Below are 27,359 nucleotides of genomic sequence, written 5' to 3' on the forward strand. Positions count from 1 at the left end.
AGCTTATTACTGAATACACACAAATCCAGGAGATCTAAGGCTTTATTTAGCTATTTACCTCCTTGAGAAGCAAGCTGGCCAAGATCAGAGTGACTAGAACTTGTTTGTGGCATATCTTCAGGTGGCCCAAACCGGAATCTAGGAACACCTGCAACCTGTGGGGAACTAAATGAACAAAAATCTTAATTTAATATGAAATTTAAAATTACCTTGCTTAAATTACAATGGTGGAATGAATTGTAGGAAGAAGGAAGAATGAACATCAACAAACTAGAAAAATAGACTGAACATATAGTCAGGAAAGGGTTTCTTATAAAATACTCTTAAAATAACTTCAATGAATTTTAGTAATAATATGAATAACCTATGATTTATATATTAAATATATCCCCACATACATACATTGAAAGCAACACAAACTCAACATGAAACATAACATAAAGAGTTAGAATAAAGTCATGAGACAAAGTTTTATCTCAGTTTTCAGTGTTTAGTCAGAAAAGTCACATCACCTATCTGGACTATTAAGAATTCACTAGCTGGCTCCCAAGATTTAGAAAAATTCTAGTACTAGAGGGCTAGAAACGTGGTTTCCCCCTTATCCTAACAACACTATCATATATCCCCCTCCCATAATCCAGAATGTAACTTACAACATTGTTTCTTCCTTTGCTCACTCCTTACCTTATCTTTCTTAAGAAAGATAATGTACCTCTGTAATAATTCTTGAATCTATTTCCTTTTCCATCTCAAAACTACTGCTGTAATTGAGACCCTCTCCTTCAGGTGGATTTTTAAACTTATCTCCAGTTTTCCTCTTATGAAAGAACTTTGAGCTCTCCTGAGCTATGCCTCAAATTTCTTATCTGGCACAAATTCTCAAGTAGCTCCTTGCTATCTAAAAAATAAACTCCAACTGTCTTCACAAGACACTTATGGCTGTCTGTTGACAAGGTCTCATTTCACTTTTTCAGTCCTATCTTTGTCAGATAATCAGACTATAGCTCAGTGTCTGAAATAAAAAAGGCAAAGCTGAATTTATTACTCTCTGTAATAAGAGAAAGCTATGTTGGTCAAGTACATTCTTTCTAAGATGACTGCTATTCTTACATAGGGTTTTGGGGGAACAAGGAGTTCAGGGACTAGTGACTTGCAGAGGCTTAAGAGTTTGACATCTGTAGAAGGATGCTTATTGGAGTGAGTCTGTTCCTGATTGCTGACTTGCAGAAGGGAGAAGCTGACACTGATTGGCTGGCTTATGAAAGTGTCTTAGCTGAGATAAACTGTGGTTAATTGAGTTTAAAACTGGCTCTGATTGCCACGTGTTACCACATCTACAGAACAATCAACCTTTCCCCAAGTTTATAGAAACTTTTTAATTCTGATTTTCAAGTACATCCTGTTGTGTAACTAATACTTCAGCCACAATTGAACATGGCAGTTTCACATGGAAGGCCTTTTAATCCTTTAAGAGAGGTGGTATAGCACAACAGTTAACACAGGTTCTAGACCAGATTGGTTTGAAACAAAAAACTTCCTGGCTGTCTGACCTCTGGCAAATTAGCTAACATCTCTGTGCCTCAGTATCCTTACTGGTAAAATGGCAATAATAACAGTGTCTACCCTCACAGTTATGAGTATTAAATAAAATGAGGCATGGAAATGCCAATAAATGTTGGCTATTCTTTTGTACGACTCAATTCAATGTCTTCCCATTAAGTTTTCTCAGATTCTTTTCCCTTAACTGTTGGAATACATTACTTCTTCATTTGTATTAACAAAGTCTATAGTTTATGCCTCTATTCTCCTTCTGGATTATTTACTTAGCTCATATACTTTGCTTTTACAATACTACTATCCATTACGATCACTGTAATTACCAACACCTATCATTTATTATGTGTCAGGTAATATTCTAAACATGTTAACATAAATTGGTTCATTTAGTTCTCACTACTTATGAGGGAGGAACTATTATATTACACTCATTTTTAAAATGAGGGTACTCAGAAACAGAGATCCTAAGGAACTTGCTACTGCTAGTAAACAGTAGAGCTAAGTTTAAAACACAGGCATCTGACTTTAGAGATCATGTTTAAACCATTATACTATCTTTAAATTTAAATTTCTTTTTTTTTTCCCTTACAACTTTATGTCTTTTTCTTGTTTTGTTTTGGTGGCTGGTCAATACAGGGAGAACCCTTAACTTTGGTGTTATAACACCATGCTCTAACCAGCTGAGCTAACTGGCCAGCTGAAATTTAAAATTCTTGATAGAAGCAACTGTATATCATTCACAGTTATAATTTTCCCCAACACTACATCCTCAACTTTCTTACCACAAGTGCTTTTTAATTAACAGAGAAGGACTCAACAAATAATGAATCAATCAGATGATAAACAAATTAACAGGGAAACAGGAAAAATTTGATTGGTCACAAAATATGTTTCTCTTTCATTAACCTACTGAATTGCTTCAGCAAATCCATCAGTACGATGTGGCACTACAAGAGTTGGGGTACTTGGAACTGTTCTGTCTTCATCATCAAAAAAATGCTGCTGCTAAAACAAAAACAGAAAACAGGAGTTAACAGGCACAACAGCATGCATATGAACTATACAAATATTTGTTGAATGAATTAATCACTTATATGTGATGGATAGGTACTTACCATGCCACCTATTCCTGGAGTCAACTGAAGCCCACGTCCTACAGACTGCCTCCGGGTCATCTGAATTCTCTATGTGTCAAGAAAGGAATCACATTTGTTTTAAGAAATCAGGCAATGAAACAAACACCAAATATCAATAGATACAGCCTATTATGCAGGAAATAAAATAACTGAAATGCTAGCAGGTATGTAATCATCCCAAAATTTTCTCAGGAAAAAGATACTACTCTTATACTAAAGAAGTTAGTTTTAATCAGTGACATATTTTTAATTTACATAGACTGTAATATTAACCAATAGAAAAACATTTTACCAACCAAGAAAATATTAACCAATATTTAAGTTAAAACCAATAATATGATCCTATCTTATTTGTATGTAAACAAATTTAGTTCCTATCTCCTTAACTGAAAATGTTAGCAAGTTTGGACATTAAGGATTAATTTTTTTGGAGTACAAACTGACTTCTTATATATTGTTTCCCAGTTAAGACAATTCTAAATTGATAGGCTGGGAATATTTTGTAACATTCATAGATGATCCACTAAGACTTTACATTTTCACATAATGAAGTTATTTTCACCAGTGATATTTTAGTAGAATGTATTATTGACAGTGTTCAACACACTATGCTATAGGGTAAAACTCAAGCTATATTAAGAGAATCTTTGTACTTTTCCTATTTCTGCAAGAGATTCTGATTAAGAGATGCCTAACCGTACTACATGCTAAATATAAAAGGTCATGAACACCTTCGCTGATTTTAAAAGTGGAAATATGTGTGGTTACAAACGAAAAGAAAAAAGGTTTTGATAAGTAGAACAGAAATTCCCTTATTTTTTTTTTTTTAAATGTGCACCTTAGAGAAAGAAACCTTCAAAATAGATGGTGGTAAGCTGCTAAAATATTTTACTTTAATTAAAACCCAAGAAAAACTTTTCCCCCCTAACCCGCAGAAATAGCAATCAGAATTTTATTTGCTATAACTATAATCATTTTAATTTATACACAACTTTTAGTAAGCCTTGCCTTTCTAAAGTTCACTCTGTTTATGCAAGTAAGCTGCTGGCACATTTCAAGGAAAAGAAATCAAACATTAATTTCAGTTTAGAAATTTTAGGAAAATATGCCAAAACATTAAAAAGTTCATTTAATTTCTAAAAAAAAGAAAAAGAAATACCTAATGAAAAGAGGAAAAAGAGCCAAAATACTTTAAAGTTCATTTTTTAGAACGACCAGTACTTCTGCTACCTGAACTGGTGGTCCCAACTCTTGAGGTGGAGCATGAATGGTCAGTCGTGGGGGAAGTGGATGTGGTGGGCGTCTTGGTGACTGAGGTGCTCGAGGGGTCTGTCTTTCAGATGCTGATGATGGCTGTTGTTCTCTAGAAATCTCCTGGGAAAAAGAAGACTCTGCAGCTCCTGTATTTCCTTCACCTACAGGAAAATAGAAGCTTATTTTCGAACTATTAAATTTACCACTTGAAAAATCCCTAGAAGTATAAGTCTTGTCACTAGGAATGTTGTTCACCTCATTAATATATTCAGAAAAAAGTAGTGAGGTGCAGTGGAAATGGGCTTTTTGGACCCAGAGATAACGGGATCTGTACTTATCAGTTGTGTGGCCTTGGACAAGTCCATTAACCTCTTTGAGTCTATAGTTTTGGTTGGTTAATAGAGCAAATGTAAACTACAAGTAAGGTTTTTCGGAAGATTCAAATAATGGACATAAAGCACTTAGCCCAACACATGATAAAATAAACACTTAATAAATTTTTGCTAATATTATTAATAAGGTGGGTAAATAACCTAAAGGTCAGACCGCTAGAGAATCAGTAAAACAGTTAAACTGGGTGAAGGAGATTGGGGAAAGGCCTTACAACGGCACTTTTACATTTTGGTTTTCCAAAATTTTGAATTCAATGGTCCCTCAAATAACTGGATCTTCTACATATATTGTAGAAACAACAGAAGCTTTCTTCCACCAAGAAATGTTGAATAGGCTATCCCAGAATTAAGTAGTTTAAAAGTCTGAGGTCTAGAATCAGATCTTTGCTCTAGTACTTAGTATGTGATCCTAGTTAAGTCACTTTACTTCTCTGTGACTCAGTCTTCATTGATACCTAAATCTGGTAAGTTTATTCTAAGAATTAAATAATTCAATACAAGTAAAGCTGTTCAGAAAAGCATCCAGTAAAGTCTCCTACAAGTATTCAAAGAGCATTTATTATATGCCTTGTATCTGGGAAAAATGGCTGCCCTAAAAAGACTTTAACTTTTAGTGATAATACCTAAAGAGGCAAAAAAATTTCTCTCTATATCCTAGCTAAGTGATAGACAACAGAAATGCACACATGATATTTTCCTATAAGTCTAAATAGATAAGGTTTTACTATATCAGTACTGATTTTGGCTAAGTATTATTTGTAAAATCAGGAACATTGCACCAGATGATCACTAATTCTTTAAAACACATTTTAAAACAATATTACTAAAATAAAATTATTCTTCATAATTTCCATAATCCTGTAATGCCTACAACTTTTCACTGGACCTTGAGGGTTCATCCTTTCAAAGATTTAACAAAAGGCACGCTATACTGATCAAAAAATATTTTTTCCAGTGGAAAACCACACAACATTGCAAAGCTCTAATATCCACAAATCTTGAAACATGCAGCCTCATTAGAATGACCTCTTTTGGTTGTGAACTGCTATTACTGGTGTTAGAAGTCCCTGATTTAATTTTTCCATTTAATAAGAGCAGCAGCAGCATATGGCATTTATTATACTTTAGAGATTTCAAAATGTTTGAATCTTACGGTAGTCCAATGAGGTAGAAAAGACAATATAATGATAGCACCTACCAGTCATAAACATAGCAGATTTTATGAGCACATAATAGTGGTAAAGATAGAACAAGAGCCAATTCCCTGCTTGTCAATTTAATAAATAAGTTTTATTACTTACATGATAATTAAGTATAATCCTAGTCTAGAAAATATTACCAGAAGCATTTTTAAAAAGACTAATATTAAAAAGACTAATATTACTACATAAACATGTGCAATGAAAAAAATAAATCAAAATACAAAAAAAAAAAAGACTAATAAAAACTTCACCACTGTTTTGAGAATCAGCAGCTCTCTGATTGCTTTCACCTCCACCCATACTTTCTTCTGTTTCCGTACCAGGATCAGTCCCATCACCACCCTAAAACAAAATGCATCAAAATAAGTATCTTAAAAAATCAAACAATTAACCAAACCAAACCTCAGCAAAAATCAACCAACCAACCAAACCAAACCCGTTAGTGTCCTGATAAAACAGGCCTTTCTATGTCCTTAGAAAACTTAATGTTTTCTTAAAGGTCATTAAAGGTCTTAAAATGAATGGTCAAACTTCTAACCAGTTACCTCAGCATCATCAGCTTCATATCCATCATTACCATCTGCACTACCAGTTCCTTCATTACTATCTTCACCCTCATCTCCCATCCCTGTGTCATCTTCATCATCATCATCATCTTCCTCATCCTCTTCATAATCCTAGAAGAAAAATCCCCAAGTATAAATAAAGATGTAGAATAATGGCTCACATGTTCTGCACATCTGGATGCCACACTTAGAAATTTAAGCGACTCATCATTCATCACAACACAGGAGTTGTCCTGAGTTGCATGGGATTAGTTTAGCAGTACTAAATATCACAACTGCGACACTTACTGGAATCAGGACAATAACGATCAATTCCAAATTCTGTTTGCATGAGACTGTTCAAAGATGTCTGCAAAGTGTCAAATGCAGTTCACCTTAACTTTAAATCTAAATAGCTAGAGTTGAAAAAGAAAATGATGAATTACACTACACCAGGATCTTTTAAAAAAATGCTGCTTTTATTTACAAAATAATCTAAAATGAGAAACCGGTAATATAGGATTAAATCCCAATATAAAATCCAAAATTTCATTTAAAATATACTTCTATGATGGTGATAGCTCAATTACTTCTGAAATGAACTATGGGGCTCCAAGAAGAAAGAAAAAATCTTTTTTTTTTTTTTTTAAATCTCCAAAAACCATAGTGCTTTCAATTAAATTCATAGTCACTTATCAATAAGACTTAAGATTGAGAACAAATCCTAAATAGCTCAGCAATCATTATAACAAAACAAAACAGAATTTTAAAAAACTAGTACTTTCCATCACTGGCTTTACACCCCCATTCATTATTAAATGTTAATTTTTCAACTAATCAGGATAAAAGAAAAATAATATAATCTATTTAAACTGACTGGAAATCAGAATTTACTAGTCTATACATTATTAGTCCCAAGGATTTGAGTACTTTTATCCTATAGTTTAGAAACACTGGATAATTTCAAACTAAATCTACCTCATGTTCTCCATCATTTTCATCATCATCCTCTTCTTCATCATCACTGTCAATTACAATGACATCATCTCCTTTGCCTTGACCATCCTGGGATGAAGTTGTTGTTTGCTGATCTGATTGAAGTGGCCCAAGATCTATTTGTAGAGATTGAGAGGTTTCTTCACTGTCCTCCATAGGTGTATAATCTCCCTGAGTAACTCCCTTTAAAAATAAAAGTCAAAAATCTAAAAATTAAACTAAAAAATCAAATACACCTAAAACTATCAGTGAGGTATTTATAAGTCAAAGTAAAGACTAAAGAAAACTTATGAAATCTACTAGCATTTTTTAAAAAAATTACAGTTTCAAAAGCAGAATTAATTTTAAATACATGCTAGAGGAGATAAAAGTTTTTTTCTTTACTGTCTCCCTATAGAAAATTTATTATAAATCTTATTGGGAAATACTGCAATAAGAGAAAGAAAAAATACATGAGGGTACTTCAGTGCTGTCAGCTTACATATGTAATGTACAACTGTCTAGAAGCCACTTAAAAAACAGGTCAAATAAATTTTAATATACTTAACCAATATATCCAAAATATTACTTCAACATGTAATTAATGTAAAAATTTATCAGATCTTTTACATTGTAAAATTTTTAGCAAGTCTTCAAAATCTAATGCATACTTTGTGTCTCAATTTGGATTAGCCATATTTCAAGTGCTCAATAGCCAGTGTTGTTAGTTGACAGTGCAGTTGCAGACCAAATTCAGAAAAACAAACACTGATGGGCCTGCAACATTTTACTACAAAAAAATTTCCCCCCATACTAGAAATAATCCGGAAACACACTGAGTAAAATAAGCTTTTCTAATTGTCTTTTTTGTAAAGAAACCTCTTCCCTCCCCCAAACTCTGATTATCCTGACTTCAAACTACAATAAAGATAGAGGTTGACAATCCCTAACCTGAAAATCTGAAATCTGAAATGCTCCAAGATCCAAAGTTTTTTGAGCACTGACATGCCACAAGTGGAAAATTCCACACCTCACCTCATGTGATGGATTGCAGTTAGAATGCAGACACACATCACACGGTTTCTTCAGCCTGTCAGTGTTCATTGTTGCTGTTGTTTAAAGGCTAATACAGATGATAACTAATGTGCTAGGCTTAGTTAACCAAAACTTAATTATTGCTATGTACTTATGTGTGAATAAGTGAAAGAAAATGATTGCTTATTGGAAGCATATAAATTCAGAGTCAGAAATGATAGTGATGTCACATAACCACAAATTGTCCCCATGCGTTGCTGAGATGGTAACATCTTTGCTTTCTGATGGGTTAAATGTACATAAAAATATCGTATGAAATTATCTTCAGGATATGTGTATAGGTGTACATAAAATATAAATGAATTTTGTGTTTAGACTTGGGTCCTATCCCCAAGATATCTAATTAAGTATACGCAAATATCCCCCCCCCAAAAAAAATTGAAATCCAAAACAATTATGGGTCTAGGCAGTTTGGATAAGGAATACTCAACTTGTACCAGATATTAAAATAATTCTTGGCTAAATCTATTTCCACAATTCTATTTTGTTAGCTACTGAAATAAGCTATTATTTTAAGTTTATTTCTGATATTTACTATAAAAAGTTAAATGTCTAATTTTTGGCTTAAACACTCAGTAAAATCAGCAACAATGTCTTTTGAACTAAGACATTTATAAAAAGTTATGTATACCATAATGGAAAAAATGATTAAGTCGTGACATAATTAAAAATGTGCCTCAGAGTGACATACTTATTTCAGGAAAAGCAACACTTATAAAGAACATCTGCTTCATCATCAGAAAATCAGAAAAATAAACTGTTAAATATTCTGTAGGCAGTGCTAGAAGGGTGGAAGGGAAAGCCAAATGGTGCTTTTGAGTCACAGACAATTCTGCCAATCTTTTCACAGCAAATTTTACATAATTTAACCAATCTGCAATAAAACAGAAATTCATATCTTATTATTACAGATTGTTATGTTCTTCAGATACGACAGTTACTAAAAGATACATGAAACAAATGTCAGAATGTTTAGTTTTGTGTTTTTAGTCAAGAAAAACTGGTAAAATTAACTTACAAGATTAATGCATCCAAGAAACTAAAATTTACTTGAAATCTATGGTTACTTATGATAAGCTTGAGACAACTGCTTAATTTTACACAGATAAAAAAATTTCAGAATTAAATGATCCTGAAAGTTTATTCAGAGAGAAAGTGTTGTTTCAAGCATAAGAAGACAGTCAGAAACTACACAGCCTGGGTTCAAAGCCCAGCTCCAATGCTGTGTGAACTTAGGTACCTTAATTATCTGGGCACTGGTTTCTTCACCTTGTAAGTGGGGTTGTTATATGCGGAGCAGAGGAAAGGAAATTAATATTTTGAGAGTCTAATATATTTTAGGTACTTTACAACATTAAAAATTATATTTTTCTGATAAATGAGACAATTGAGAGAATTCATAACATGCTTACAGTCACACAGCTTCTAAGTGGTGGAGCTAGGAGCAGAACCCAATGCTTTGAAACTTTTGAGTCTGTGCTCTTTCCACTAATAAGGTTGCTCTTTAGAAGACTTAATGAGAGTTCAGAAAACGAAGAAGGGTACAAATGCATTTCCTTTCATGGATTATTTTAATTCTGTAAGGGAAACAACAGAGGAGGACCAATAGAGGACCACTAAATGGGGCACTATGGACTAACTCAAGACTCAACCAGCACTCTTGTCCTTCTAAATAGTCAAAACAGTAGACAATCTTTACTACAACAATGCTTCACTTTGAAAATCTGTGCTACATATGTATATGTAAAATATTTCTTTAATATAAGTTTAGAAGGCAGTATTCTCACAGGAGTAAAACAAAACAGAAATTATACTAATTCTAGTAATATTTCTTTAAATAGAGTCCAAATAATGTTTCAATTTGTCAAAGCTAATTTCACTCATTAAAAGCAACAACTTACTGCTTTAAGTACGTTTTTACTTACTTCTCCAATGGAATCTTGAGAATCCTGGTTGTATACCTGAGTCTCTACCTCTCCATCGGTACTTTCTTCTGCCATAACTTCATCCTGAATCATAATATACAAGAATATTAAACCGTATCAGTGCACTAGATAAAGTCACCTGTTCTGCCAGTTCTCCCAATACAACTCAAATCTGTAATTTTGAGGCTACATATCAGAAGTGCTCATTTATTTTTATTTATAAAATATTTTCAATCACATTCCTCTTCACTACATATGAAATAGGAGTATGAACATTAATTCACACATACTAATGAAATTAATTTAGTAGTCTTAAATGTTTGATATAAAACCTAATTCATTACAACTTAGCCTTAACAAAAAAATAAAAAATAAAGGAATATAATCTCGGTTAATCTTAGAAAAAGGTTTAAAATGTCCATGAGACTATAAACTTCCTTATTCTCTGAAATAAAAAAAACAAAACCATGAAATGAAATTCAACTTACATTTTTGTAACCGTGTTTCTAATTGAAATGGGCACAAATTTGATTAAAGATATACAAAGAATATAAGACATTACTGGCAACAGCAACAAAACTCTGGGATGTCAGTGGAAACTTTGTAGTCAAGTTCAACAAGAGAGTTTTCCAGATAATGCCTCTTTGCCTCAGAAGGTTAATTTGGATTAGGCTGTAACTGAAAAGACTATCCTAACTATCTTAAAAGTAAAAATAATCAGAAAGGACTTTACACACCTCAGTTCCTACTGGTGTAACACTCTTCAACTTCTTTGGAAGTGGCATTTCCACTGTATCATCAGAGACTTGGTCCGATGCTTCTATGGTGCTGTCCTCTTCCTCTTCACGTGTACGCTTCGGCAAAGAACTTGGGGTAGCTGAAACTTTGAAATTACCTAATTTAAATCTTGAATTAGAGCATGGTAATAACTTAATTTAGACAAAGATAATTTTAAAAACATTTTTAAAATTAGCCAATATGGTCTCTTACGGAAGGACGCAGTAAACATTTAATTGTACAGATGATTAGAATATGAGCGATCAAGTCCTAGATCAATGTTCATCAATATAATTTGGTCCTATGAATTTATGTGTAAACGAAGAGCTACTTATGCTCTGAATCAATGGTTTTACACTAACCTAAACTTTGCTTAATAAATCCAGCCAACATTTATAATACATCTGATTCACTGTTGATTGTACTGATGTATAACTGCTATTCACAAAGTTTACATAGGACCTTCTTTAAAACCCAGAACATCTTGGATAAAAAATTTACATCAAATTTACACCATATGTAAACTGGTAAATGGTCTTCTCTTAGGTGTCTTTTCGTTCTCTGTATTAAGTCAGAAATAATACGTTTTAGGTTATTTCACCTTTAAACTCAGTAAAAAATAACTGGAGGGAAAGAGAGATCTTTATTTAATGACAAAAACGACTGGCCTAAAATAGTCAAATTCAGTAGTAAATATGAAATAAAATGTTAGGAATACAGTCATTCATTCTACCGTTTGGTAGAAAGCAAGTATCTACAAAGGAAACTCAAGAAATTGTAAATGCACAGGTCTACTCTAAGTTCATTTTAAGATTAATCTCACCAGTGCCAAATACTGCTGTGGAAGTAGAAGGCCGCTCAACTGGAGAACTCTGAACAACCTCTATGATGTTTGGTGATAACTCTTGATTTGCAGGCTCAATCTGAGGATGACTCTGTTGAGTGGGCTGCACAAAAGCTGTTGCCTGTGTTTGCTGCTGAACAGTTAAAATGGGCTGAGAGAGGGAAGGCTGGACATTAGGACTAGTAGAACGAACAGATCCACTTGTGCTTCCAAAAACTGGAACATGTTCCACAGGTCCTTCTGACTGCATAGCTGAAAAATAATTATAATATTTAATATAGTAAGTCTTCAACTCTTACTAACACTGGAATTATCATTTCCTATTCTATGGTATGTATCACATTTTGCATAGGTATCTCTCAGCAATTACTGGACTAAAACATTGTGGGTACGGGTAATGTATTACGCATTTTTGCATTGACCATGTGACTAATACGATAGCGTGCAGTAAATTTTTCGCTGGATTAATTAAATAAATATCTGAAATGGTTTTTGAATCTATTATTCCATTTAAGTTATGGCCAAATAAAATTAATGAAATTAAGAAACTCTAAGTCAAATTAGAAGTTTTCAAGCACCATTTTGTTTTTAATTGACATCATAACACAAACATTAAGTTTAATAATCCGATAATTTATTGAATGTAGCTGAAATAAAGCATACACATACATCTTTCAGAGCATACACATACATCTTACTCGCATATTTCTAAATACTTGAATAATTTACTGAATTCTAACATTTGCCAAGAAACTAAGAAATATGTATGTAATAAAGTTTTACTGATATCTATTTTAAGTTGGGTAAAGGGATTAAACAATAATAAACAAGATTCTTGCCCCTGAGAAGCTCAATGTAGTGGAGCCAAAAGGGATGTATAAATTGCTGTAATTGCTGTAACTAGTAACAAAGTGCCATGGGAATAAACTGGAGAAAGCAATGAGAAGGTCAGAGAAGTTTCAGTGAAAAATGATGTTTGCACTGAATCAGTAATTAGCAGTGGATTTCATGTTGTCCTTCTTAGTCATTAAAAGCGAAAATTTTGGTCCTAGAGAAACATGCCATGTTCTTACAGAGATGTATTTTCCCTTTCTTTAGCTTAAAAAAAAAAAGCAAAGCAGAAAAAAAAATAAGGTAGGAAGGAGGAAATTTGCTGCATTAACAAATATCCTGAAAGGAATACACTTCAAATTATTAACCACTCGCTTTTACTGTGATGTCTGTTTTAAGCTTTAGAGGACAACTCATTTATTCTTGAAGTTATTGTCATCTTCCCATAATAAATCTATATAAGCAGTCACTCCAATCAGATCTGTACTCTTTTACTAACCTTCTTGTGACTCCACTTGTGTAGTGGGCATCACTGTAGCTGTTGGAGTAGTAGTAGGATTTGTAACAGTTGCAGGTGTAACCATTGGGCGGATACTAGCCCTGGGTGTTGACTTATTTCCAGCCATAGCTGCAGCTGTCACTTTACTTGGAGTAGACACAACAGGAGTTGGCTTAATATTGGCTGTTGGTGGGTCTGATGTGCTGGCACTTATAAAGGGGAAAATGGAACAACAATGATTCCAAAAATTATCACAAATATTCCTTATAAGATATATATACTATACCAAAAGCAAAACACAGATATTTCCTTAAGTGGGTGTTTGGCAAGTATGACTTGAATATGAATCAGACTTTATTAATTCTGTTTTTTTCTAATACGGCTATGGGTAGACTTTTGGCAGATTTAAAACAAGTATTTTTTTTTTAAGAAAACAGTGAGTACAGTTCTATATTTTTTGTTCACTAAACATTTCAAAGCTCTTTTGAAGAGCATTAAAAACTGTGCAGGAAGTGCTCCAGAGAGGTGTATCCTGACAACATAGAATGTATCCAACTGCTGAATCGCTAAACTCCAGTCTCAGCCCAGCCTTTTATATCTGTCATCATATAACATTACAGGGAAAATTAGTGGTAGCCTATCTTGGAAGTCAATTATAAACCAAGAGCTGAGATGTGTTTTCTGTCACAAAGCCCTACCAGATAGGACCGAATGTTTTGCACAGATAAACAGCTCCTTAAGATATACTTCTGTAAGAGTATGTAGATTTGTTTTCTCCCCAAAGATCACTAGATTATCTCTGAAACTTAAAAGAAAACACACTATAAAAAAACTAAAACTCACATTCCTCTTTCGCCAGAAGCTGGAGTTGTTTTCAACGTGATCTGTCTCTGCTGTTCTGGGACCTATAAGAAGAAAATAATTGATTTTTGTGCCTACCCCATAAAAGTCCATTATACAATGCCATCAAAATATTTTACTATTGTTAATTCTCTCTGTATACTTTGAATTTTAGCCAAAATTCACACTGACAAAGACTCCCAAATCACCAGACAACTAAGTAAAATGTACAAAGAAAAAATGATTTGTCATTTAAACTGAATTAGCTAATCACCTTATTAGTAGGTTCTTGAGGCTCATCTCTCTGCTCAAGGTGTCTCTCTTGATGCTCCCTGAGTTCTCTTTCCAAGCGACTAATTCGACCTTCATACTGGGACTTAAGAGCAGTCATACGAACATCCAATTCATCTTTCTGCTGATCTAAGGCTCCATTCCTTTGCTTAAGCTCCTCATTTTCTTTAGTTAACTGATCTTTTACACCTAAAGAAGTAACCATATAATTATATTAATTTTATATCAAACACTGAAAACATTTACACCCTTAATTGGCACACAAAGGTCACATCAAATTCTACTACTGTACTATAACATCTACATTAGTTCTGATATACTATTCATATCAATGAGCAAAGGTCTAAACACATCCATGTTTAATTTATTACTCCAATATAAAATATATTTACTCCAACATAAAAATATGTAACTTTTCCTAAAATCTCAAAAGCTGAAGAATACTAGTTAGACGAAGCTCTTTTATATGCCCTTTTACATTTCAACTTTTATATTATTTAATTCATTATTACTTATTACAAAATATTAATTTCAAATAATTTATAGCATACATTAAAAAATAATTCACTAAATTGCTGGGACACTGTCTTAGAGATCATCAAAAGTAATGCTTGCTCACAATAAAACCCAATTAATTTGACATTTTATTTAACTGTTCAGCGGACTGTCAGGCAAAGCTGACTAAAGCCCTTGGAGCACTGGGCTCCATATAAATCTGACATGGTACTCTCCCTAAAGGGCGAGAGGGCCCAATCAATGGAAAAACAGAAAAATCACTGAGCTATAAGATCTAGTGCTGTCTAGTTTACAGAAGGTATCTAGGTAGCACAGTCTGGGCTCAAAGAATCTCTATCACAAGATACAATTGTTACACGCTGAAGCAGAAGGATAGCACGATAGCACTATCCCCATATCTACTACGAGCCAACAATTAAGAAACACTTCATAAAATTATCAAGGACACCTTCATTACCTGAAAATTAAGATTGCCCTATGTTTGTGTCTAATTAAATAAACCTAATATTTAAAACACACACACAAAAATCACTTTATAGTATTTACATTTTTCTTTTCTCATTTAATTTTAAGTCTGAGTCACAAAAAAACCTTTCACTACCAAGTTCAAACCTTAAAGTATACAGAAAATTACCAGCTAAATGTGCAATTTTTGATTTTGCTGCTACAATAGCCTTTCTTGTTTTTTCTTCCTTTTCAGTTATCTGCTGTCGGAGCTGCTCCTCCTGTGTGGTTCTATCTTGAAGATCCTGACGAAGTCGTGAAAGTTCAGATTGAAGCTGCACAGTCTGTTCCTGGAGATTTCTTGCTTCTGTCTCTTTTTCAGATAATGCCTTTTAAAGGAAAACAAAGTATTCACCATGTAATTCAATTAAATCAATACAAACCATATGTCCTACAGACTTAAAATTTAACATTTATTAATTTGCTTTTTTAGATAAAATGAAAGTATATATAAATATAAAAATCAACCAACTAAGTGGATACTTGAAGACTATGAAACCAACTATGTAGACACTTGAAGATGATTAGATCCTATTTACACACGCAAGCCATTCAAAGTAAAAAGGATGAAATATATACATTTCCATATGACAAAAGGAAGTGTCAGTGTTTGACACATATACATGAATTAAGGACATACACTTTTCACTGCTTTCACACTCATACCTTCTGCAGGTTCTCTACTTGACTCTCAAGTGATTTTGACTTTGTTTCTGCTTGGTTGAGGGTTTCTTTGAGCTCCTGCATTTCCTGGATTGAGACATGATGTTCCTGATAGTCTCCAGAAGACTGAGCTGAAGATTCCATGACCTAAAGTGACAAACAGTAATATATTACACTTACATATTTATATTCCATAATGCCACTTCTGTAAGTTTATCTAAGGAAATAATCATAGCTATGCAAAGAATTTATCTTTGAGGATATTCAAAAACGAATTTTCTATGGAACAATTTTAATGTACAAAAATAGGGAATTAGTTATGGTTTTCCAAACAACTAGGTTTTAAACAGCTAGTCAAAATGATGATGTGTTGTAGATGAATTTTTTACACAGAAATATATTTTCATAATAATCAAGTGAAAAGGCAGACTACAAAAGAACATAAGCAAATAATATCATTTCTTTGGAAAAATGTATTACATGGAAAGAAAAGCATACTAAAATGCTAACACTGGTTAACACTGAGGGATAAGAATTTTGAATTTTTTCTTTATATATTTTCAAATTCAGCTTGTGATAAATACATAATTAAGTCGACATAATAGCTCCTTACCTCTGGGAATTAAAAATAAGATTTATATTCAAAATATAACAAAGATTTTAAAATTGTTTTTGCGGGATAGTTAATATAACCAACTTATTTAAAACTATCCAAAGCCTGATTAGTCATAAAGCACTATTATTTTTTGATATACACAATTTTAATTAGGAAGTAGTAATAAGAACATAGCTTTGCACAGGTACAGTATTTAAAATGTGAACAGTGAACTAAAATACCTAGCATTTACCAAAATTTCTTTGTGAGTTTATAATGCACTTCAAACATATTAAAGAACTAACCTGAAACCAAATAAGACATCATGTAAGCTTACGCATGTTTAGAATCTAAAAACAAATATTAAAAATTACAAAGAAATAAGATTTTTATAAGATTCATTCTTATTATTTTTTTTAAAAAGAAAAGCACCTCAAAAATACCTTATCCTGTTGTGCTTTAAGTTCTTCATATTGAGTCTTGTATCTACGTCCGATTTTCTTGACTTGAGTAATAGTTTTGACTTTTTCTTGGATATCAATTATTTTGGCATCCAAGTCCTTCTGAATAGTTTCCTTTTCAGTTCTTACTTTACTTAAATCATCTTTTAGACTCTGAATTAAATTCTGGTTGTTAGTCAAAGATGCATTTGATCTTTAAAAAATGGGGGAAAGGAGAAAGGCTAAATATATGAGATGTTTAAACATTTCAAAATATTTCGTTTTAAGATCATATTGTGTTGTTTTAATAACAGTTTTTAATTTAAAAACTCTAAAGCTTTTCTGTGCTAACAGTGCTCAATGTTCCTAAAACCCACCGGACTTTCGAAGTGTGGCAGGCATAAACCCCATTAAGGTGACACAGTACAAGAAGGGCAAGGATTCTCTGTATGTCCAAGGAAAGCAAAGTTATGATGGAGAGCAGAGTTGCTATGGCGGGCAGAGTAAGCTGATTTTTCCAGAAAAAGCTAAAACTACAAAGAAAACTGCTGAGGCTAGAGTGTGTTAAGCCCAACTGCAGATCTAAGAAAATGCTGGCTATTAAGAGATGCAAGCATTTTGAACTAAGAGGAGAGAAGAAGAGAAAGGGCCAACTGATCAAGCTCTAAGTTTCATCTTTTGTATTATGAAAACAATAAAATCTTCAGGTTATGTTCAAAAACACACACACACACACACAACACACACAATTTAAAAGATAATTACTTATGAGTTTACAGTCCTTTAGAAGTTAATACACAGGCTTACACACTCATTTTGGAGGCAAGAAAAACTGAGTTACAATGGTCACAGACATGCACAGTTTTACAAAGTAATCAAGTGATAGTACCCAGATTTTAATTCAGTTTTGCTTGATAACAAAACCTATTCTTTCTACTGTATCGGGTGTTGTCAAACTTTTTCTGTAAAGGGCCAGACAGAGTAAATATGCCAGGCTTTGCAGACCACATACAGTCTTCATCTCATGTTCTTATCATATTTTTTCAATGCCTTAAAAATGTAAACATCATTTTTAGCTTATACGCCACAGAAAAAAGACATGGGAAAGATATGGCCTATGGGCTATAGTTTGCCAACCTCTGTTCTCTGTCATGAACTAAACTTGAAATCAGATGACCTAAGAGTATGGGTTTAATAATTAGCTCTGTGCCCTTAGGTAGTCAAGTTTTTTGAATTGTAGCTTCCTCATCTTTAAGAAATCATCTCTCTCCTACTTAGTATGCCAGAATACTGCTATGAATAAAAAAAATATATATGACAAAATTTGTAAGTTGTAAGGCATTATATAAATAGGAGCTATGATACAGACAAATGACACTAAAGCTTAAAAAAGGTAAACTGGAAACTAAAACTTAATTTCTTATCTTTAAAGGAGCAATACTTCACTATAAGTCCATTTAAAAAAAATTTTAAGTTAGAAACTTCCCTTGTAAAGATTCACAAATGTAAGCTAACCTAAAGAAAAATAAAAGAAAAACCTAGCAAAAGTTATTTTGACTGTAGTTTATAAAATAAATTAATTTAGGTTTAGACTTATACCAAGTAGCTTTTTAAAAATAAAATATAGAGAAATAATTCATATATGAATGCACAATCTTAAATCACTGCTTGCTTGACTCCACAGAGAAAGAGGGAAAGAGGGAAAAACACATGTGAGAGCTCTAGCACTTTACATTCTTTCCAAAACCAGGAAGTAATTGGAGAGTCATATAAAGAGTTGAAATAAATATCTTTAAGATTTCATGTTATATGTGAATTAAGGCTTCTTTCCACATACCTTGCAATTTCGGCTTTAAGTCTCCCAATTTCTTCAGTCAACTGTTGAATACGTTTAGTATGAACTTCCTTTTCAGAAAGGAGCTTCCGATATTCTTCTGTATCTGGATCTTTCTGTTGGCTTACTAGATGCTAGAATATCAAAAATGCGTACTTTGGTTTTTTAAAGTTTCATGAAATGAATGTGCTATAATAAAATGGCAGAACATTTAGTTATGTTTACACTAGGTGTCCTGCATGAAGTGACCAAGGACCAAGCTATGAGATATTAAGACAGAAGATTTAGTTTGTTTGTTTAGCTAAGAAGTCTAGCCAAAATGAAAGCAGAAAAAGCCAAATGCCATTAACTTTTCATTATTTTTTCATAACTGTGAATGAATGTTTCAGGTTTGTTACAATGAGGCCAACTAAAGGGATCCAAAGAATCGTAAAACTTTTAACATTAAATACCTAATTTCATTAAATTGAAATTAATGAGGAAATAAAGATATACAGTGTGTTAGAATCTAAATAAACAGTTCTGTCTGTAGCTGTCTGAGGAACTTCCATACTGTATTCCACTATAGCTGCACTACTTACAGTCCCACCAACAGAGTAGGAGGGTTCCCTTTTCTCTGCATCCTTGCCAGCATTTGTTATTCTCTGTCCTTTGAAAATGACGAGTATAACTGGTTTGAAATGATATCTCAAAGTGGTTTTAATTTGCATTTTCCTGATGCTCAGTGATATTGAGCATTTCTTCGTCTGTTGGCCATCTGTGTATCCAGCAATCCCACTACTGGGTATATACCCAAAGGAATGGAAATCACCATGTCAAAGGGATACCTACACTCTCACGTTTATTGTAGCTCTATTTACAATAGCCACAAGCTGGAACCAACTGAAATGTCCATTGACAGACAACTGGATAAGGAAAATGTGGTACATATACATAATGGAATACTGTTCTTCCATAAAAAAGAATGAAACTCTGACATTCACAGCAACAGGGAGAAGCTTGGAGAACATTATGTTAAGTGAAATAAATTTGGAACAGAAAGAGAAATACTAAATGTTCTCACTCGTAAGTGGGAGCTAAAAAAATAAACAAAGCACTCAAGCAAGCAAGATAAAGCAATCACAATAATTCGTTGAACTTTCAAAAGGAGAGAGTGGAACTGAGGTTAACCGAGGTGGGAAGGAGATGGGGGTTAACAAAAAATTGGTAAAGGGCCACAGAATATGATTACATTGTGTAATATTAAATATACTAATTATCCTGAATTGAGTATCATATATTGCACACAGGTATTGATATTGTATTCTGTACCTCAAAGATATGTACAATCGTTTCAATACAAAAATAAATCTAAACATAAAAAAAATTTTAAATGCAAATGATTCCATTAATCAGAAAAGAAGGCAGCAAAATGTAAGAAAAATATATCTAGATTTCAGTAGATCACTCTTCTTGATTTTTTAGAATGCTTGTGTAATAAAAACAGGAATAAATGGGCTCAAAAATTATACAGTCCTATTCAGATAATAATGGTTACCATTCTAATACATTTTCTAGGTGCCAGGTGCTTGGTGAACAGCTTTACATATAATATTTAATTTCTGCCACATAACAAGTGGTACTATATCCTCATTTTACAAATGAGGAAAACTGTAGCTGGGAGGTTATGAAACTCTCAAAGGTCATATAACCAGTATGTGCAAGGCATATTTCCAACCTTCTATTTGAATACAGAGCTGGAGTTTCTAACCATGCTATGCTATGTGGTTTCATCCCCCCAAAAAGGCCCCAGTGAACAAGTCTTCTCAAAATGCTTCAATAAACTATATAAATTCCTATTTTCATACATAAAAGTATTTTGGAGATGAAATGAAAGCCTAAAACTTTGGGATTAGGGCAAATAAATGAACCCTTTGAAAAATATACAAAATGTATCCAAAATTTCAAAAAAAATTTAGTTACAAGTTTAACATCTGTCACATATAGACATTAGACTTTCACGATAAACACGCAATAGTTTTCACTAGTTCTTCGAATATTTTTATTACCTAAATATACCCTAAATATTACCCTATTATTTCAAATCAAGATGTTTCCATGTTTTGGAACGGAATTAACTGTGTTTACCTGGCTCCGTGTCTTCCAGCGTTTGACATCCTCTTCTAATAACTTCTTCTCTGCTTGTAACATACCACTTTTCTCACTCAGCTCAGCATTTGCTTCTTGTAAGGGTAAAATATCTAACTCCAGTTTTCTCACCTGAAAATAGTGCCAATATTTTTTTTTAACAAATGTAAAAATTCATTTATGACATCATTAAAAATAATAACATGCTTCTACTTTTGATTACTAAGCTATAAACCTTTGCTTGCATCTGCTGTAGATCCTGTTCAAGCCTCTCCTTTTCTTCTCTTAGCATCTTATTTGTCTCCATAACTACATTCATTGTTTCAGTTTTCTTCATCAGTTCTTCATGCTGAGCCATTGTTTTTGCAGTTACCTAAAGATTTCAAACATATATATACATCAACATCTAACAATAGTTGAAGAGCTACCTTTGTCTACCTATTCTAATCTTCCCTACAACAAAGTAGAGAGGATTTAAATTCCAACTTTTAAAACTTAAATATTTGTAAGTTTACATGTTTATTTTTTTGTGATGCATGCTAACTGCAGAGTTCAAAAAAATGCAAGAAATTACAAAGATGAAGGTAAAAAGACACTACAAATCCTACCAACGGATAAGGAGAATTAACATTAAAACATCAATCTACATCTCTATTTATCTTTCTGTATCTACTTTTTTCTTGCTGCGCTGAATTTATTAAGTTCTAAAATGATGTTATTTTGACTGTTTTTTCTCTCCAGTTCAGAAATGCCTCATTTTGTACTGTTGTTTCATCATGTTTTAAGCAATTTTACTGAATATTTGTTTAACTATGGAGAATTTTTTATCTTCTCATTGGGTCTAATTATCCTTCTTTTTGCACATGACATTACTTTCTTCCCCCACCATTTTGAAAGCTATAGCATATTTCATGGTTTTCATGCTATACTGTTCATGCTTGGGCAGATATTATTTTTGATATGTGTGTTACTTCTTCACTCTTTTCCTTCTGTAGCTAAGACTTGGTTTTCCTTTCCAAATTTGTTTGTGGGCTGGGCATTTTCTAGTACAGTATTTGCATTTCCATAGCCCAAAGAAATCTCAAAAGGAGAAAAGACTGTAACAATATGCAATCTTTGTTAGAAATGCTGATTTTGCCCTTTTTCCTCCAAGTGTTAACATCAATGAACTGGAAGATCTGTTTATTATTTCCATGGTAAGATACATTTGAATTTGGATTGTTTTCTCAACAGGACATAATTCTAGAAATGTCAATTTCTGTTGAAAACATAAATCCCATAAATTTAATTATTCACTTTGTCCAGGTTCAATGGTTTCTCACTACCAGTCATTTGACTTAGTTAAAATAAGGTAAATGTTTTAAGGTCTTAATTTCTTTCCTTCTAGATGTGTGTGTATATGACTGTATCTCTTCAGAATGAGATAACTCATAAATAAACTTTTTGGTGATAGTATGGGTTAAAGAGTCAAACTTGTATTATAACCACCCATTTTACTACAGCACCTTCTTTTCCTTTCTTTGGTTGTTAGTTTTGACTATTTTCTACTCCTTTACTGAGAAAGAAATTTTTGCAGCAGTTTCAATTTATTATTTTATCCTAGAATGACTATACAGATGTATATACAATGACAACTATAATAAATTAAGAAAGCTGAAATTTATTATATTAAGCATACACTACATACCACATATAGTTATAAATGCTTCATGTGCACTAACTCACTTAATCCTATAATCATCCAAATATTATAAATGAGGAAACTAAGAGCAAGGAAGTTAAAATACACCCAAGGGTACACAGCTAATCTATCAAGCTAAACTTGAAACCAGGCAGTCTGGTTACAGAGCCTTCACTCTTAACCACTATACTGTATCAGTGTTTAAGAAATATTTAATGAACTTACAAGTTTAGATAGAATGCTATTTCAAGTTAAATTTTATGTTATGTTAAACAGTAGAAATATAAATGAACTTCCCTCTTTTAACACGTACCTGGACTTTCTCTCTTTCAGCATTTAGACTATCCTGCAGTTCCTGCAGCTCTCTTTCTAAAAGTTCAACCCTTTGTCGATAACGCAGACTCTCAACCTGAGCCACCTCAAACCTAGTTTCAGCAATTTCTTTTTCTCGTCGTATGAATCTACAAGAATACATATGTTAAGGTTCTATTCTAATTTTTAAAAAGCCAATAGCATAACATCTCAAAATTTGTAATTTTTTTTTTTTTTTTTTGGTGGTTAGCCACTACAGGGATCTGAACTCTTGACTTTGGTATCATAACACTGTACTCTAACCAACTGAGCTAAACAGCCTGCCTTTCATAACTCTAATTTTACAGATGACAAAAATCACTCACTTTAATAACAATTTTCATGCTTTCATTAATAATACATAACAATAGGAGATAAATTTTATTTTTCATTACACTCAGCTTAAGAAATGTATTCCTTTAAAAATGACCTGAAGGGCATTTAGTTTTTTAAGTGGAACCTGCTCAAGTTCTCACTATCAGATTCAACTTTAAAGCCATTTATTTAATATGTCTAAAATGTTGAAAGTGACCACTAATTGAGTGGTAGGGGGTTTGTTGGCCAATAAAACAGAATGAGCTTTATATCTAAATTGTATATAACACCCTTCACTAATTTATGCATTTGCATTTTCATTTCATAGTTGTTACACCATGAAATAAAACATTAAGAATGTATTTGATTTACCTGAGAATTTCTAAAATCTGTTCTTGAGATTTTCCTTCTTCACTGAGAGATACATTCAATGGACCTTGTATACCTTCCTTCACTGAAGCAACTACCTTGTCACTTAATTTTTCAATCTGATCATGAAGTAATCTGTTTTGTTTCTCTAGATCTTCACAGCGAGACACACACTTGGAAACTTCATCCTGTAAGTCAAAAGTCTATCATAATAGCAGACTTTTCAATGTATATTAAAAAACCCCACTCTTTCAATTCTCCAGAACATTCTATTATGATCTACAATAATACCTTTAACATTCTCTCTCTTTCCTCCCAAGATGCTTTACACTCTAACAGCTGTGATTCTGCTTTCTGAGTTGTTTCTTCCAAATGCTGGCGGACTAATGCCATTTTTGAAACCTGTTCCTTGGCAGCTTGCAGAGCTTCAACATCAGCAGCATGTAGCATCAACTCTCTCTCATACTTATTCTGAGCTTCCACAGCTATTTTAGCCTGCAAGAAATTATTCCCCGATTGACACAAAAGATTAAAAATCCATAAATCTAGTCAGCACTTTTGAAAAAGATACACATTGAATTTTTAGAATAAAAAGTAAATGTACCACAATAGATGAATAATTAAAAGTTATGTTATATTTACTTTTTGAAATATTAAATAGCTGTTAAAAATGAAACTTAGAAGAAGGTGTATCAATTTGGAACCAACTTTATCAAATGAAAAGCTAAATGTAACTCAGCTATGTAAAACACACCCACACACATACAAAAACTTAAAAGAGAACAAAAAGAAATGAAAATCATTTATTTGGATACTGAATTGCAGATACAGTATTTGGCTTTAGTTTAGAATGTTATAATGTTTGGCAATAAGCCAAGGATAATTCATTTTTATCTGATTTACTTTTGAAGCCTTTCTTCCCTGCATTCCATTTTTTAAGTAACACTGACATATATAAATGATACATGTATGTAAGCAATAAAGAATACTAACCAAATATACACTCAACTTAAAAATGAGAACAATATCAATATCCTTACATGTATTCCTTTCCCATCCTACCATTTTAATAACTCCTACTCTCTTGTTTACTCATTTCTTATTCATAGAAAATTATAAAAAGCTTTATTATCACATGTGTGTGCATATATATATACATACTTAAAATAATAAAGTTTTATTTTTTAAAAGTTCTGTGAAAAGTGTTGTATAGAAATCTGTGCAAACTCAGCAATGCAATAAAAATGTTATCACGAGGACCTTGTTTTGTCAAGGGAAGGTATCTCTTAACTATTTTGTCTATTAATACAGTTAGTTTTCAACCGGATCTAGTTAAGGGCTGCAATAGTAAAAAAATGTTCACAGATGACAGCAAGTACACAATCATTCACCTACTCTTATTTTTATAATTTTTATATTTTTTCCTGTTTGTCAAGATGGCTTTGTTAACAAATATTGTACTATTTACTTTTAGCCTTGATCTATACCTTTCAGCTGAGTCCGAGGTTCCACAAAAGTAGAAATAATCTTGCATTTTTGTGAGATCCACCAGTCCCCAAATGCATGAATATACTCTAAGAGTCAATCTCTAGGATCAAAGCTCTTTTCTCAATATCCAGCTAGGAGAGCAATACTTACTTGTTCCTGACAGTCACGTCTGGCTTGTTGTTCATTACTTAAAGCTGTGCTTGCTCTCTGAAGAGCTTCCTGTACTTCACTCTGAACACTAGAAAGTGTTTTCTTCAACTCAGATAACTAAATAGAAAGAGTAAGATTAAAACCAGACTTAACTACAAACTTACTTGGAAATATTTAAAGTCAGATTTTTAAGGATCCAATCAGCCCAAAGGACTGTTGCTAAATTTAAAACAGCAATGACCTGATATAATCCACTGTATAAGTTTTATAACTAGATATCCACTCCCTACAAATGCTTGCAAAAGTCAAGTCTCAGACTTCGAAAAAATAGCACTAATACCTACTTCTCTATATAGTCTAAACTTTCAAAAGGAAATGTATACAGATATAAAAAAAACATAACACTAAAACTGTTGGCTTTGTGTTCAAGAAATTTCTGTCTAGATGATCTGAATGATGACTAATGAGCAAGATAAAAGAATTCAAATCCTTATACAAAAAAAGACTAATATAGTTAATAACCTAATTTACCTGTTGTTCCATGCTCTCTATGGCTTTTCTTTTGTCATCCTGAAGTTCTTGTTTTTCCTTCTCTACTTCCATCAACTTCTTTTCCAGCTGTGTCTGAAACTCAGCTGACTCTTTTAAACGAACTTCAATATTCTTACGTACTTCTTCTGTCACCTTCACCATATTAAAAACAGTAGGATATAAAAATTATATGCATTTAAAATTATGCAATTACTTTCTCCAAATCTAAAATAAATTTGAGAAATACTAAAATTAATGTTTGCCTTACTCTAAAAAAAGAATCCATCAAATGCTGATTAAAAGATTAAAAAATGGGCTGGCTAGTTAGCTAGGTTGGTTAGAGCATGGCCTTATAACACCAAAGCCATGGATTCAGACTATACCAGCTAGCCACCAACCCCGCCCCCCCCCAAAAAAAACCCAGATTAAAAAAACATCATGCAAATGTACCAGCATATAGAGGGTTAGAAATTATGATTCTCATTTGATTATTAGACAGGGTTCTTTAGCTAAAAATCCTTATGGGACAAAAGTCCTCAGCCAGGAAGCAAGATAGAGGGCAAGAGCCAATGGAATCAACTCTAATCACTGTTTAGGTAAGGGATTGTATACACTGATTGTTAACTAGTTGTTCATGTATTGATTTCATTAAGAGATTTGAAAAGAATTGCTGTAGGAAAATATGTGAGATATGTTTGCTGTAAGGAAAACTTTTTGTTAATGGAAACCTAAGGTACAATCACATATAGATCTAATCATAGGAATGCAATGATTGTTTTAGCTGTTATAAAAATAGTCATATCTTAAGTTAAAGATAATGATCACAGTGTAACTAGCTTAACATTTCACTAATTGTACTTTGTTATGTCATGCTGTTAGTTTTAATGATGTTACTATGTTCCATTGTTTAAGATATACTTAGCCATGGATAACAACTGTCACATAGCTGATGTCTGACAACTGATTTTTCTTGTGAAACTTCCCTGTCTTTACAATAAAAACAGAAGCTAACTTTGAGTTGGGTCTGTACCCAGTTTCTCCTTCTAACAGAGGAGTTGCTGAGGTGCAGTCCGTTCGAACTTCTCATTACATTCATGTTGCTTTGAGTAACCTCTGTTGTGTCTCCATTACACAGCAAGAAGTGTAACACCAGCATAATTTACCTCTGTTTGTCAACTTGGCTATTAGCCATTTTTCTCTTTTTGAAATAAAATTTCCAATCTCTCAATTCTCCTTCAATTCTCATATCCATTTCCCAAATCCATGTGTGCTACCACTGAAAGGCATTTTCCTCACACATTTTTGAGTTCCACAGATGCAAACCACAAAAGGATCTTTTAAAATTGTGGCCCTAGACTTCTATAACCTACAAAATGAACTTTATATTCTCCAATCTACCACATTAATCTTTCTGATTAAAAAAACCTTCTGGTTACAACATGTTAAAGAAATCAATGGCTCTTAATAAACCTACAGAATACAACATGACATTTAAAACATTCCATATTTGGTTCTCAACTAATTGTATCCCTCACTATTTCACTTCATAAATTCAGTATGCTAGCCAAACTGTCATCACCTGAAGCCTTTCTAGCCTGGCTGGGGGCTCCTATGACATGGAATACCTTTGAC

The 27,359-nt window shown here is 32.8% G+C and overlaps 1 protein-coding gene across 3 annotated transcripts in view; it reads right to left on the bottom strand.

Moving 5' to 3' along the window:
* Positions 1 to 27,359, bottom strand: part of TPR (translocated promoter region, nuclear basket protein) — a 58,695-nt gene that overhangs the window by 7,677 nt on the left and 23,659 nt on the right. For 2 of the 3 annotated variants that reach the window (XM_063106712.1, XM_063106710.1), the window contains exons 23-46: positions 25,728 to 25,880; positions 25,197 to 25,313; positions 23,850 to 24,053; positions 23,562 to 23,746; positions 22,837 to 22,984; positions 21,078 to 21,215; positions 20,843 to 20,974; positions 18,719 to 18,849; positions 16,885 to 17,095; positions 15,850 to 15,993; positions 15,314 to 15,512; positions 14,147 to 14,352; positions 13,876 to 13,937; positions 13,033 to 13,241; positions 11,682 to 11,954; positions 10,819 to 10,964; positions 10,082 to 10,165; positions 7,065 to 7,265; positions 6,087 to 6,218; positions 5,793 to 5,883; positions 3,924 to 4,108; positions 2,673 to 2,741; positions 2,468 to 2,562; positions 59 to 165 (exon numbers count right to left, since the gene is read on the bottom strand). In XM_063106712.1, coding sequence (XP_062962782.1) covers positions 59 to 165; positions 2,468 to 2,562; positions 2,673 to 2,741; positions 3,924 to 4,108; positions 5,793 to 5,883; positions 6,087 to 6,218; positions 7,065 to 7,265; positions 10,082 to 10,165; positions 10,819 to 10,964; positions 11,682 to 11,954; positions 13,033 to 13,241; positions 13,876 to 13,937; positions 14,147 to 14,352; positions 15,314 to 15,512; positions 15,850 to 15,993; positions 16,885 to 17,095; positions 18,719 to 18,849; positions 20,843 to 20,974; positions 21,078 to 21,215; positions 22,837 to 22,984; positions 23,562 to 23,746; positions 23,850 to 24,053; positions 25,197 to 25,313; positions 25,728 to 25,880 — 3,622 coding nt within the window. The remainder of the gene's footprint in view (positions 1 to 58; positions 166 to 2,467; positions 2,563 to 2,672; positions 2,742 to 3,923; positions 4,109 to 5,792; positions 5,884 to 6,086; positions 6,219 to 7,064; positions 7,266 to 10,081; positions 10,166 to 10,818; positions 10,965 to 11,681; positions 11,955 to 13,032; positions 13,242 to 13,875; positions 13,938 to 14,146; positions 14,353 to 15,313; positions 15,513 to 15,849; positions 15,994 to 16,884; positions 17,096 to 18,718; positions 18,850 to 20,842; positions 20,975 to 21,077; positions 21,216 to 22,836; positions 22,985 to 23,561; positions 23,747 to 23,849; positions 24,054 to 25,196; positions 25,314 to 25,727; positions 25,881 to 27,359) is intronic. The other variant, XM_063106711.1, reaches the window with a different exon arrangement.

The sequence above is a fragment of the Cynocephalus volans genome, chromosome 8, assembly GCF_027409185.1.
Source record: "Cynocephalus volans isolate mCynVol1 chromosome 8, mCynVol1.pri, whole genome shotgun sequence".
NCBI classification, from domain to species: Eukaryota; Metazoa; Chordata; class Mammalia; order Dermoptera; family Cynocephalidae; genus Cynocephalus; species Cynocephalus volans.